Raw genomic sequence first — 14,922 nt, 5'->3', positions numbered from 1 at the left:
ACGACTGTATAACATAACGCATGTAACGAGCAAATACGGGTTACTTTGCTGGTAGTCGATACGTTTTGAAAAACAGAAATTGTAACAAAAACATTATCTAACGGGAAAGAGTGTTGAATTTGAGGACATGTTAATTCTAATAATATTGGTAAGATGTTCGAGAAGTAAACCTCATGCCAAACATGACCACAGCGCATAACGTTTTATAACAACAAACATGAATATGTTATGAATAAATATTTATTATATCAAATCGTGATCATAACAAGATAGAAAATGAAAAGTGAAAGACTTCAACATAGGAATTTTCCTTGAACACATTTGAGACAATAAGACATGAGCATCCTATGAATAAATGATAACCCCGTTTGAAATGTTGAGCAGCAAATAAACAAAAGCATGCCTCGAGCACTAGACTACCACTTACTCTATGAAATCATTTATCACACAATACAGTTATCTCATCTGATGAAATTCTTAATGCTCATTACATTTCTGTGCAATAGAGATGGCTTGGCTTCCTATTCTAGATTGTTTGGCTTCACTGAAATACATATATTCCCGTCTTGGTACAGGACTACTAGATCTTTAGATCAAAGCAAAAAATCAATTTTGTTAAAACTTAAAAATCATAATTATGCTACTTTGCAACTTTTTGAGTTCAAAGAACATGTTTCAATAAATTAAATATGCAAAATAGTTTTTAATATGTTATCCGGACAGCTGACATTGCAACAGCGAATACACAGATATATAAAGCAAACTACTGAGACCATGAAACATTTAATGAAAATATGATGAAAAAGGAATTTTTTTACGGACGGCTATTATTTGCAACAGATCTTGGCTGTGCCATCCCTTCCCAAGCATACGTTATGCTGACACGAGTTATCTCCCCTCAATGAAACTGCCGCTTTGTGGCAAATCAAACACTCCATAAAAGATACACATATTTATGTTCATGAGCATACTTGTCGTATGTGATAGTAAGTATCACTGCTGTACTGTATGATTTATTATAAATAAAATAATATGTTTTGGCATGCGATGAATAACATGTGTATGGTTAAATAGGAAAACAGTGAAATACATTTAAATGCCCCGACATGGGGCTGTCATCGAAACCCGCTTTGCATCTCGAAACGTGATTTTGTGTAAATAATCTGCGTAATTAGGTGTAATTATACAGGAACAGATTTTATTGTTGAAGTTTCGTGAGCAATATTTTTATTCAACCAGAAAGTGAAATGCGACATATATTTACATGAATATACATACAATATACCCGATGATATTGATTGTGTGAATACAATTAAAATAGCTTTAGGATGAAATTAAAATAAACTTGACTAGTTGTTCAAATATTGTCCAGAATACCAATAGTGTTTATAGCAATAACCTCTAAACGTAAACATTGATCATATGTAATTACGTATTAGACAGATCCCACAATAAACATCCTCATTTAATATCATTAAATACAGCTACAGCAAATACCCCTTAGTCTGGACCAGTAAAATCCCCCGGATAAACAAATGTCCGGATCACGGACCAATGAATCAAGCTCCCTTGTATCCGTGTAAACAATCAAAAAACTAATCGGGGTTTCCATCTTAACGGGGTTTCGTTGTATAATAAATTTACATTATAAAGACTTACAATGGACTACAGAAATTATGTTATGATGCATTTTTACAAGCGTATTTTTTACAGAGAATACGGTATAAACCGCACCTCTCTGTCCTGCCCGCGTCAATTCACTGTGTGCGCAGTCTAGGCATGGATCTTGACGTTAGCAGGTGGTGGAGGGGCGTTGTAGAGTTTCAGTCGGTGCAGAAGGTTGACGAAGTGGCCGAGGTCGATGGTGTTGTCGTCTGTCCCCGTCGTCTGGATAAAGAATTCAATCTCCTTATCCTCCAGGACACGCCCAGTTGCTGTTTTGAGAGTCTTCAGGCCAAGCCTCGCCTCCTCCACGTCCAGCTTGCCGCTCCCATCGGCGTCAAGTTCCCGGAACTTTTGCACGATCTCCTGGGCGCTAAAATGGTGAATAAAATCATTAGTATGAATTACAATTAATATAAATAGTGATTCATCCTCTTTATTATTTAGGACACACCAAACATTATACTAGTTCTTAATGATACTCAAATTCTCAAATGTTGTCACCGAAAGGGATTCGGTGGTATTTTAGTGAGTGAGTGAGTGAGTGAGTATGGTTTACGCCGCTTTTAGCAATATTCCAGCAATATCACGGCGGGGACCGAAATGGGCTTCACACATTGTACCCATGTCGGGAACCCATGCTTGAACCACTAGGCTACCCGACCGCCCCGGTGGTATTTTAAACATATTGATGATAACAAGCCCCCCCCCCCCCCCCCCCCCCCCCCCCCCTCCACTTCATGAATATGGAAAATATATATATTTAAATACTTAAAATTAAATTGCTTATGTTTTACGCACTAGCTTCAAAAAGTCATTTTTGTCAGAATCAGTAGTTTGTTTTTATTTTAAAAATTGCATTTAGCTCACGAGAAACAACAACACCCGGGGGGTGGGGTTGGGGGTGGGGTTGGTTGGATGATTCCGTGATGGGATTTCGGAGCCGAATCAAGCGAATGAACTTATAGCGTAGTTTGGCTGGCTTGTTTACGGCAATTGTGCTTACTATGCTTCTCCCACTGTAACATTCGGGAGCCAGCCATCGTAGTGAGCGCCTTGTCTGGGCTCCGTTACTTGACACAAGAAGTTGGCGACGCGCAGAGTGAGCATGGAACCAGCTTTACCGAATCACAATGTCGCATAGACTCGATTTCTGTCTAACTAAACGAAAAGCGCATTCGTCACCATTCGCCCCTTTCCGTAACCAACAAGAAGACGCTATTCGGCTTGCCACGGAATAACACGAGTTGGTGACAAATGCTAGAGGCGGTGAGCTTGCGTCCAATACCAACAGTGGAACCAGTTTAATGAGACACAACAATTGATGACGTCACAGTACACAAACTACGACAGTGCATTATATGTGACGTCAACAATACCGTGACGTCACAGTCATAGTTAATGGAGAACGGCATCAAGCCGTGTCGAGCCTTGAACTTCGTCGCGGCTGCTCGCTGTCATAGCTGGACCAGTGATGTATCGGTGTATATCCTCACCGGATCTACAAGATCACTTTCTCAACCACAACAACAACAGAGGAAAGAAGGGTGAAAAGTCCACCCAGCCCAGAGCCAGTACCGGGCAATGGCTTCCTTCCACGCCGGCCCAGCTACAACTGACCCCTGTCCGAATCTGGCGTCCAGCTCAACAGGAAGTGATGCGGCAGTTAAGGAGAGAGGGAATCATCGGGAACTACCCCACAGTTGGTGGTGGTCAGAGGAAGGCCAGGGTACCTCGGCCCCAGAGACTTACGGATAGACTCGAGAAGGTCCACAAAACCGGTTCGAGCCTGGAAGAAAGGCTTGAACTCGCCACGATGTTGAGAGAAAAGGCGCTATGGAACCATGGCGCTATGGCGAGGCAGAGTGACGATCGCCGGGCCCGGATCGTGGATATGCAGAACAAGATTCAGAATGAGAAGAGGCAGCAGATGGAGGAGAAGTTGAGGAGAGCGAATGAGAGGAAGAAGCGACTGATACAGGGGAAAGTAGCCAATAGACGGAGGAGAGACTTGATGGGCTGGGGGGAGCTTGAGTGAAGAGTGTTTGGATAGAAAGGGGTGCGGAGTACAGAGAACTCACCAATCATGTTTCAGGCTTTTTTAGCATGAACCTCTACAGTATTGCATTTGCATTGATGATATACTTATTTCAATTATATCTTAAGATATTCAGTCGTCAAATTAAACTGTTGAATGTCAAATGCCGAAATCTGTGACTTATTTTTTAAGACTTGGTAGAAATCAATGTGATTCGAACACTAATACCACGCCATTAATAAGTTTAATGACCTTTATCCTGTTAAGGTATACTGCAATGCCCGGATGATATGGCATAGATAAACAGAGTTTAATTAAATACTTAAAATTGCTGAATATATTCAATATTGTTGCCTAATTTTCTGATAAAATTGTATGAGTGTTATCAAAGTAGACTTTTCAAGTTATGTTAAGGGCGTTGAGCGAGCCTATTGGTTAACGCGTTGGCTCGACACGACGGGTTCCTTCCACAGATGGGTGAATTGTGTACAGCCAGTTGGTGGTGTTCGCCGTGGTGGTTTGCAATATGGCTAACAACGGTGTTTAATAATGTTTGTTTTCATTTTGTTGTACTATTGAACAGGTACGTCGCCACATATGGCCTTGATTAGAGGGTAAATTGCACTGGCACTATGCTGGTACATAAGTAACCTCCGATAACAACCCAACAGCTGACAATTTCTATAAGTACAGTAAACTACGGTTATAACGAACTCGAAGGGACTACTTATTTTAGTTCGTTATAACCGTAGTTCGTTATAAGTACATATACAGCATGACTACAGCAAGTAGTCGGGACCCAAAAGTAAGTTCGTTATATCCGTCAGTTCGTTATAAGCGTGTTCGTTATAACCGTAGTTTACTGTATCTCATACCGAAGCCGAGTTAAACCTCATTTATTCGAACTCCACTAACTCGATGTACTGTTTAAGTCGATGTAACATTAAAGCCAGGCAGAATTATACCGCACACTTTTGTCTAAATAATTTAATTCATTAAGGAGAGATTACAAAATGTATTTTCAACTGTCCAGATCACACTGGGAGATCACCAAGTTTCACATGTTAATGATGTTGATTATACATACTGGTCGCCAGCGCAGTCGAAGAACATCTTGAACTCCCAGATACTCATGATGTTGTCGTTGTTCTTGTCGAAGGTGTAGAAGATATTTTCAGCCTGTTCGTTGTCAAGTCCGAACTCTGCCTTCAGCATCTCAAGAGCTTCATCCTTCTTCAGCTGCCTGACGTTGTTCGCCTGGTACTTGGAGAACACCGCCAACACGTTCTCCCTGAGGACGGCAAAACATAGGGCGATACATAAGTGCATCATGTAGAACGTCATATTAAGGAATTAGCAAGTGCTGTTAAGTTTATATTGTAATTTCTTGGGTGCATAAGCAATTGGTTGAACGCCTTTTTGAGTGAGTGAGTATTGTTTTACGCCGATTTTAGCAGTATTCCAGCAACATCGTGGCGGGAGACACCAGCAATGGGCTTCACACATTGCACTAATGTGGGGAATTGAACCTGGGTCTTTGGCGTGAAGAGCGAACACTTTAACAACCACACTTTAACACCCAGCCCCAACGCCGCTTTGAACAATATTTCAATTATATCATGGCGGGGAGTTTAATGTGAGAGGAAAGCTCCAGGAGATGCGGGTCTCAGACGTTTACCACTTTGGTGAAACCGAGGGCACAGGTATGGTGCTGACAGACCTAGAAAACATGTCTGGGTTTCAAAACCCGCGATTAGCAGACGCTAACCACTCAACGAACACATGGTATGAAAATATTTAGTGCTGGCAGATCAAGGTTTATAATCAAGAGCGAATCTTGTAACACACGACTCGCATTATGACATGACTTAGGATCTCTGCACAGTAATTTGCTGCGCCCTAGACATATTGTTGTATGGCACAATTTTCGATGAAATTATGAATAACGTTAAATCACAGGTCATCATGTGTACGACTGAAGGCATCTATCTCTGTTTAGTAATCATGACTTACGGGACTTTCCTGTTTCTGTTCATTTTGGACCTTTCTTTTCACAACCTGAAACAAAAAGAATTGAATTTATCTGAAGGTATACGGCATCTTGTAAAGAAGCGCTGGTAAAATATTGTCAAATCATCCAGCGTCCAGTTCCGCAAAGTGATCTTAGTGCTATGATTGTCGTAAGTTTATGTTACAGTATGAGAGTTTCGCCGAATCGTCCTGTGACGCTGACCCTGGCTTGTCGCTTCTTTCAATATTGTGTAACACAATGTTTTTACGTACCCAGCCTCTATTGAGGCTGCTAATACCAGGGTAGGTTACCAGCAGTGTGGTAAGCGAGACGCAGATCAACTCGTATTTAGTACGCAGACTGAGTGAGTGAGTTGGGTTTAACGCCGCTTTTAACAGTATTCCAGTTATATCGCGGCGTGTCAGCTTAATATGGGAGGAAAGCCCGAAGTGATGCAGGTCTTAGACGTTTACCACTTCGGTGAAACCCATGAGCACGGGTATTTTGCTGACAAACCTAGAAACATAATCGGGGTGAACCGAGTACGCAGATTGAACATTAAAAATAATAATGGTGTACAAACCGTACCCTAATATATTTTAGGAAAGCGTCGTAGGTTTCCTTCTATCCTTTTAGAGACAATGCTTGTCTTTTGATATCCGTTCAAGGTATAGTATCGGGTCGAGCAAATGACGAGAACATTAGGTGGTACTGGGGATTCGGAGGGGCTGCTTGGCACTCTCCCTATTCAGAAACGACAATTGAACAGAGGACGTACAGCGCACTTGTTGCTGATATTAATACTGTGAAACGACCCTGTCACTTTCTCTGGCGAGCAAATGAATGTATTCCTGTCATATCTCGACAGGCTGTAAATAATCACATGTGAGTGTGTGTGTGTGTGTGTGTGTGTGTGTGTGTGTGCGTGCGTGTGTGTGTGTGTGTGTGTGTGTGTGTGTGTGTGTGTGTGTGTGTGTGTGTGTGTGTGTGTGTGTGTGTGTGTGTGTGTGTGTGTGTTTTAACGTCTTTCGGTATCACACCACCGACCTTCAACTCGCCTGGCAGACACTCTATCCATTATAGCTATATAGACTAGTATAGTAGATAGCTTTAGCCATACGCGGCTCAAAGAGGAGTAACATATGCCATAGCATCTCCACGATAACACGCTGGGCGGCTGTGACATTTGTCTTGTGGTACAAGTTATTTATTGCTTAAATGACATTCACAAACTCATGAAAAGTGAGATATGTGTGTCTGCAGCAGTATGCAGGGTGACTATCCGCCAGTCATGTTGACATTGCCGGCCTCGTGTTACTGTCTGTTCTCTGATGTTTGCTTGGTGACGATCCTGTATCACATGAAGCACGTGTAATTAACGATTGTCTAATGGAGTCGTTAATAAAAAGCTAGGTCATGCTGACATACTAATTTCACACTCGCACGTTGCACCGCGTCATATTTGGACCAAACGACCTTAAAAGTTCATCATTGGAGGGAAACTCACCATATCGTCAGTGAACGTTTTTAATTCCATTGCTCTGTAATCTCAAAGTCCTTGACGAACATATCGTCTATCAAATCCTTAATTACACAATACATTTCTCCTCTAAAATTAAAACAAATAATTTTGATGATGATGGCTAGACTTGATATTTATATTGGTTTTGTTTTCATAACGTAAATATATTCAACACTAATGGTGGTCTTATGTTATGGTCTCTGCCTCCGCCAAGCCCTTTCTGTAATGCAATAGCCCTAAATGAAGCAAGTCTAGACTTTCTTCAGGTTCTGAATCTCCCATCTATCTCACTGGGGTACCTCTCATTTAATGTAGCTGTTTGTTTATATCAAAATTATATGTTTTTAGAAACTAAGCGTTAGTCTTTTATAATAGCTCATTATGAGGAAGAATGTTGTCACAAATTATCTTTTGCCAAAACTCTGAAGTCAGAAACGCCAATTACTGTGTGATTCATGGCATCAAACGCATGTGTGCTAAACTTGTCTGTACGCAAGGTCAATCCTAGGTCAGCCTGATAATGGTATTCTTCAATGTCACTACTATCGGCATACTGTATCGGCATTCCGAACACAGGGAATTCCACTGCCTACCATCCCTTATGTCATAGCTGTCTGCGCTTATAAACACATACGCTGATAGTTATATTTATTCCATATGTAGTTAGTTTGTACCCTGCCCTACGAGGGTGTTCCGTACAATAAAAATTATTCTTCTTCTTCTTCTTCTACGCTTGTGCAGCTATCCATATACCGGGCGGCTGTGCTTATCCATCCATAGACCGGGCACTCATACATTTATATGCACACATCTCATGATTAGCTTATTGCCAGACACATTGAATAACCTCAACATTTCCACGTGTTGACTTTTTGCCAACAAATCTGAACTTACACCGTGTATTTTCGAAAACAGACATTGTTCTCCTGATCCTAACGCCGATTATTTTGATAAATGATTTTACTCATTATTATTATTGATCTATTCCATGCCCCGGAACAAACGTAAGCCAAAATGCTAAATAAATAATAATTATTTAACCATTTACTGGCAAAACATCCACAGACCTGTACGTACAAGATAAGTATTTCATCTTGCAGCAAGGGCGAGCCAATGGCAACGTACGAAAACAAACCTGCAGTCATTTAACACGCGGTTTCGGGAGAGGCTTCGGTTACCTAGGCAACAATCAACAGTAGCAAGATGGAGCTGTGAGATTATATGAGGATTACTTTCAGGTCTCGGTAGCGTTCATGCCTCTTGGTTGGCCTTGAAGCGCAGCCTGCATGGCAAGTAGACAGCCAGGACAAGTATGAACACATGCGGTTGTCTGTCTAGCAGAGATGGGTATCACAGAGGTCACGATGTCCTGCAAGAAACCTGCAGACTACCTCAGCCATACGTATGCGTGTCATTAAACATGATGGCGCCATGCAAATAAAGCACATATTAATTAACTTATGTGTGTATTCATAGCGATCCCATGGCTTGACCCTTCAAACCTGCATCAACTTTCTATACATAAATCCTGTACGAGGATGCGTTTTATATTTTTTATTCGCTGTCGAGTTCAAATAATTTTTTTTACAATTTTACTATTTGAGACAGGAACAACCTCGTAGGGTCTACATAGGTCCCTTGTACCTCATGTTTGCCTAAGAGCCGAGCTAAATGAAAGTCTGATGCTTAAAATGTGTAACCCAGTGATTGCGTGGCAACGTGCAGGCGCTCGATTAACTCGGTTTATACTTACAAACCCCAGAGCATAATGTCATAAGAACATATACCCCCTTTCCCGTCCACCCTTATCCCTTTAGGGGGCATGGGTGGCCCAGTCGTCTAAGGCGCCGCGATTCGCTGTGCAGAGTTGCGTCCCTTGGACACGCCAGAAACCTATGATTGTGGGTTCGAATCCCGGTTCGGCCCGATTATGTTTCTAGGTTTGTCAGCACCACACCCGTGCTCGTGGGTTTCACCGAAGTGGTAAACGTTTGAGACCTGCATCACTTCAGGCTTTCCTCCCACATTAAGCTGACACGCCGCGATATAACTGGAATATTGTTAAAAGCGGCGTTAAACCTAACTCACTCACTCACTTATCCCTTTATCAGCTCTATCGGCCTCTACTTATCTCATTCTCAGCTCTTTAGAATAAAAGACATGGGTTCCTTAATACCAGATGGCTCCCTTATAAAATTATTTTATATTCAACCTCATACATAACTTTGCAGAACAAGAAGTCTTCCAACGTGGCTGTTTGCATTACACATACGAAAAGTACACAGCAGTAAAACAGTTAATGTTTGTTTACACGTAAAGCCAAGATCCCAAAATCTCATCAAGCTGCAGATGTCTGGCAGGGACCAAACGAGAGCTCTACTTAGTACTCATTAATATCCGTTCTGTCCTGTCCTTGTCCAGTGATCCAAACACAGCATGTTTATAAACTGTTGACCCCACTGCTGGCGACTGAAATTGCCAAACCTCCACCAGCAGCTGATTCAGGGCGGTCTGACATCGGATACCCTTGTACCTCTGAAGGTACCGCATTTTTCCCCAGTGCTACTAGAGACCATAAACTAGACACTACATTATGATCTCTGGTGCTACGAATTCTGTCACATACGGCATTCATTATGTATCTTGGCACGGGTTATCATAACAGCTCTCACATTTCAAGTGTGTGTTTTTGCTGAAGCGTAGTAACATGCGATTTCTGATGATTTTGAGTGAGAGAGAGAGAGAGAGATGAATGATTTAGGTTCAGTCACGATTGTAACAGTATTTCGGGCAAGCGACACATCACCTCACTATGGGATAAACAATAAACGTCACACAGGTTTTCCACGTTTAACACTTTGGTGAAACCAACGGCCATGGTGCTGACAATCCGAGGATGATAATTTGGAATTTTAGGATTTGAACCCAAGACCAGCGGGTCCTAGCAACTCTGTATCAGAACGTTTGCGCCTCAGACCACTTGGTCAGCCGAGCTCTCTGATGATGCTTGGACACGACTTATTAGTCTCTGTTACAGACCCCAGAGCAAGTATTTAATGCATTAATATCCCCCATTCCACTCTCATCAACCCATCTTCCCGAGGCAAGAGAGTTCACTGACTTTAAAAGTCCAGTTTCCACCCTTGCCGAACTAGGCTGGTATTATGGAGTGCAATTTTGGCTGGACTAACGAGTCTATGAGTAGTCCAATCAAAATCGCGCTCCGAAATCGAAATCCGGTTCGTAAACTGTCATACAGATTCCGGTCGATTGGAGGATTTGCAAAGCATGTGCACCGCTAACTCGTTGTCAACAGATATTTTCTAAATCTTTTCATGTTTTTAATCAAGGTGCTCGCGTGATTAGATGCACTCCGTGATGTAAGACTCGTTTTATCACAATATAGATCTTGATTATCGATCAGATCGTCTTGACGGGGCGCCACCGTTTTGTTTGAAGCAAATGCAAGTGATATGAGAGGTGGAATCTGATTGGTCCATAGGAGGGGCATAGAACTCGTAATAGCCACTGATGGCGCCACGATCGAGCCCAGGAATTCCAGCCTAGTTCGGCATGGGTGGAAACTGGACTTTTTTAAGTCAGTTAACTCTCTTGCCTCGGGAAGATGTCATCAACCAAGCTCTATCAACCTGTAATTATCCCCTTTTCAGCTGTGACATTAAGAGACGTCAGGGCTCGCGCACTACACGTGGGTTCACTACAGAATAACATTGTTTGACCCTACTCGTCACAGAACTTGCAGTCTAACTACTTCTGAATAACTCTATTAACGGCAGTTGGTACTATGCTGTACGTGTCACTTGACACTCCACCACACGTGGCATTCATTTACTCTGGTATTACCTTCTCATCTCTACTTCAGTTAATGAATGCTTTAGCCAAGTTGTTGTGACATGTGTGATTCCAGCTCGATGACGCATGAGCACAGACCCAACTCCATCTAAATAAGTCTGCTTGCTATAAAATTGACGGCTTCGATGCATCGAGGTAACTGTTGCATAACTGAAGCATTTCATATGTTCATCATTTCTCAACATAGTTTCCGTCACGGACCCACGTTTACTCGATGTGATTGAAATGATGAGATATAGTTCGACTTTTCAGGGGTTCGGGACAAGCGGTATGTCGATATAGAAGTGGGAAAGAAGTTTTAATTGATGCTAGTCACATATACATAAGCAATACAAATGAGAACAGGCCAATTCATGTGTACTACTCCTAGATGTTCCAGTAAGTCTTACAACACACAGTATTGTCCAGTAGCACGACACATCCAGTATACTGTTGAGCGGGGTCACATAATGAAATAGATACACAGTAAACTACGTTTATAACGAACACCCTTATAACGAACTGACAGATATAACGAACTGTTTGGGGTCCCGCCCATTTGCTGAATATATGCTCTATATATTCTCATAACGAACAACGGTTATTATGAATTATAGTTATTGGAGCCTTTGAGTTCGTTATATCCGTAGTTTACTGATATATGTGATATGTCGGGACCATGAAGTAACGTGATGTTGACGGTTATTTCGACATATAGTTTAGTTTCAATGTACACATTAAACTTATCAAAGAATGGACAGTAGCGCTAGAGGCGATTCGATTAAGAGATGTTTTAACCAAAACCATCTGTTTGTCTAAAGATCTGTACAATAGAACTTTATCATCTTACAATAACTGAAACCGTTATCTATGTACTGTGCGTTCATTCGAACCACATTATTTCGATACATATATTTCATTGGATCTTAATGTATATAAACTGACGTCCAAAAGAAACTTTAGTTTGAAATCATTCTTGCTCAAAAACAACAAAATGTACATGCATGAAGTAAAATGTATTGAGAAGATCAATATATCAACATAATCAACACTGAAAATGACAATCATACCGCGACCGAGAATGACGTCAGAGCCCCCCAAAGTTAGGTGTGGTACAAAACTCGAGCTTTCAGAATCATGGACAATAGGCAGAGTACATAAACAATCGCTCACGTTCAATAACAAGTCATTAGTAGCGTGTGTGACCACCAAATGCCTCAATACACGCAAAAACTCTTCGACGCAGAGAAAAAGTCAGTCGTCTGATGAGGTCACGTGGGATTTGACGCCATTCTTCTTCGAGGGCCAAGATCAGTTCTTGCCGGTTGGCTGGAGAGTGTGGTCGTTGTCGAACACGACGATCCATCAAGTCCCAGAGGTGTTCTGTGGGGGACATGTCGGGTGAGCGTGCAGGCCACGGCAGGTCGTTGACGTTGTTGGCTGCGAGGAGGTTAGTGGCAATTCTGGCTGTATGGGCTCTAGCGTTGTCATGCTGATACATGACACCACGTGGCTGTTGTTGAAGAAATGGTGGGACAACTGGACGAAGAATGTTATCTATGTAAAGCTGAGCTGTCTAGTTTCCGTCAACGATGACCAGCGGTGTCCTCTCCTGCCCACAGATCCCTCCCACACCATGACATCCCATGTTCGTTCACCCCTTCGGCGGTAAACACGTTGTCTTCCATCAGCCCTAAACATACAGAATCGACTTTCGTCAGTGAAGACAACCCTCTGCCAGTCACGTCGTTGCCAACGTCGTACAGTCCGGGCCCATCTCAATCGCAGACGACGATGTTGCGCTGTCAATAGTTGTCCTCTGTATGGTCTGAAAGCCCTGATTCCATGAGCCCTGCGTCTCCTGGCCACTGTCTGTCGACTAACCCTGTGACCTAAGGCATTTGTCGCCGATGACGTCACTGTCAGGAAGCGATTTCGGAGGTGCAAGGTACGCAAGTGCCGGTCTTCATGGGGCGTGGTCACCCTGGGTCTGCCTGTTCTTGGCCTGTCAGCGGTCCGCTCTGTCTGTCTGTAACGTTGCATCAAGTTCGTAACGCCAAACGGGAGCAACCGAAGGTTCGTGCAATATGGGCGTGGGTGGCTCCCATCTGTACCATACCGAAGGCTCGTTCACGTTGTTCGACTGTGAGTCGTGGCATTTCTTTTGTGTTTTTTTTATCACTGTGGATGTCTGACTTGCCGTTGCACGTGTTTTTCACTTTTTCGCGTGTTATCTCGCAAACATGTAACAGACGATTAACATTTTCTGCATACACTATTGTTGTAGTTAGGTTCTGTGTTTTAGATAGACTTCATTGAAAATTTTTTTATACTTTATCTGAAATTTATATTTTCAGTTGGTAAAGTTTCTTTTGGACGTCAGTTTAGTTAATCACATACATTTTATAGCGTCAGTGAAAACTTCATGATCTGAAAAAAACCGTCTCCATGACATGTAACGCAATGAAAAAAGATATCTTATTCATTTTTGCAATAAACTATTATGTAAGACTTGGTAGACGTGTCTTAGCATGGACCGTTCACAGTATATATGTTTTAGTAAGGAACCTATCCTTACTAATAGTATTCGACACCCCATAAGGTAGATACGTCTCATCGACTCGTAAAAAGTGATGTCCTGCCCCCCTTGACTGACCGAATACTACGAACTCATAGATCTACATATAATGTATGGAACACACATGGACATAGAATTGCACAAGTCTCTAAGGCAATAATTATTAGTTTAAATACTAATTTCCAGATTATGTTAATAATAAGAACAAGTTGTCCCTATAAGAGACTGTACTGTCCACATATCTAAACTTGCCTTTAAGGAGGATAGAATTACTACACATCCATGGACGTTTCTTTCAGTACAGCCTTTGACAAAAGCTAGCATGGGCATAGCACAGAGTTTGTGTAAATGCCATGTTCTGGCCCACAAGCAACACTAGAAGACTGAACACATGAAGCTATCATCCACACCAGACGCCTATAGAGAGACTCTCCGGTTAAGGTACCTACCTTGTAGTGTGTATCCGACTGCACTTCCTACTGTAGTGTGTACGGTGCACAGACGCGGGCTCTAATACTGTGTCGGTTCCTGTAACTTGATCTGACGGGATGCACCCACCAAGATTCCACCGTGATGTTCAGCGCCCTGCGTTACGTGGCCGTGTACCGTAGTGCCTCAGCACGGGAGGCTGCCAACCAGAATACCGCACCCAATTCAATAGGATGGTCAACTCAGATCAACCGCTGTATGACGGAAAACAGTTAACATGAGCTAAGACAGTAAACTACGTTTATAACGAACACGCTTATAACGAACTGACGGATATTACGTGCTGATTCTTTAGTCCCGCCAATTTGATGTATATATACTGTATATATGCTTATAACGAACTACGGTTATTACGAACTAAAATTAGTGGTTCCTTTGAGTTCGTTATAACCGTAGTTTAGTGTATTGGTCAACCAAGGTTAACTTGGGTTCACCTGGGTCGTCAAGGGTTTTGAAATCGATCGCAAGCATTAAGTTTAGTATGAGCAGTGTTTCTGATTCGTCTTTTATCTAATATCTTCTTTTATTTCTCTTATACTCAAAACAAGGTCTTCGCGTTATCGTTAAAGCTACCTAGTTTCAATTATTGATTCAATCTTGAACACAAGGATTTTAATAAAGACAGTTAACCAGGTGTCGACGGTATTTTTGTATTCTGATATGCGTCAGGAAAATTTAACTTTCGATTGTTGATATAAATACCTTAGAATCAATTATGAAACTTTGATGATTATTTTGCATCTCGTTTAATGTTCAATGCGTTATTTTGA

General features: G+C 42.0%; 1 protein-coding gene across 2 annotated transcripts; it reads right to left on the bottom strand.

Moving 5' to 3' along the window:
• Window positions 1-224: 224 nt before the first annotated feature.
• LOC124135829 (mitochondrial substrate carrier family protein C-like) lies at window positions 225-14,245 on the bottom strand. Of its 2 annotated transcripts, none has more exons than XM_046501439.2 (4): window positions 14,113-14,245; window positions 5,714-5,758; window positions 4,788-4,991; window positions 225-2,035 (listed from the first exon to the last, which is right to left on the bottom strand). In XM_046501439.2, exons 2-4 carry the CDS (start codon window positions 5,734-5,736, stop codon window positions 1,774-1,776), a joined length of 489 nt encoding a protein of 162 aa, XP_046357395.1. In that variant the 5' UTR covers window positions 5,737-5,758; window positions 14,113-14,245; the 3' UTR covers window positions 225-1,773. The 2 variants fall into 2 exon arrangements, with proteins under 2 accessions (XP_046357395.1, XP_048238098.1); XM_048382141.1 differs by lacking the exon at window positions 14,113-14,245 and adding an exon at window positions 13,916-14,036.
• Window positions 14,246-14,922: the final 677 nt, after the last annotated feature.

The sequence above is a fragment of the Haliotis rufescens genome, unplaced genomic scaffold (assembly GCF_023055435.1).
Source record: "Haliotis rufescens isolate VD_foot unplaced genomic scaffold, xgHalRufe1.0.p SCAF_4, whole genome shotgun sequence".
NCBI classification, from domain to species: Eukaryota; Metazoa; Mollusca; class Gastropoda; order Lepetellida; family Haliotidae; genus Haliotis; species Haliotis rufescens.
Note: the sequence above shows the minus strand (reverse complement) of the source record. Positions and strands in the feature narration are given on the sequence as shown.

Bases quoted from the DNA above. Each gene is read 5' to 3' on its own strand.
- LOC124135829 (XM_046501439.2), bottom strand. From the start codon at position 5,736: ATGAACAGAAACAGGAAAGTCCC. The intron at 4,992-5,713 runs GTAAGTCATGAT...TGCCGTCCTCAG, and splicing joins AACAGAAACAGGAAAGTCCC to GGAGAACGTGTTGGCGGTGT. The intron at 2,036-4,787 runs GTATGTATAATC...TCACCATTTTAG, and splicing joins TTCGACTGCGCTGGCGACCA to CGCCCAGGAGATCGTGCAAA.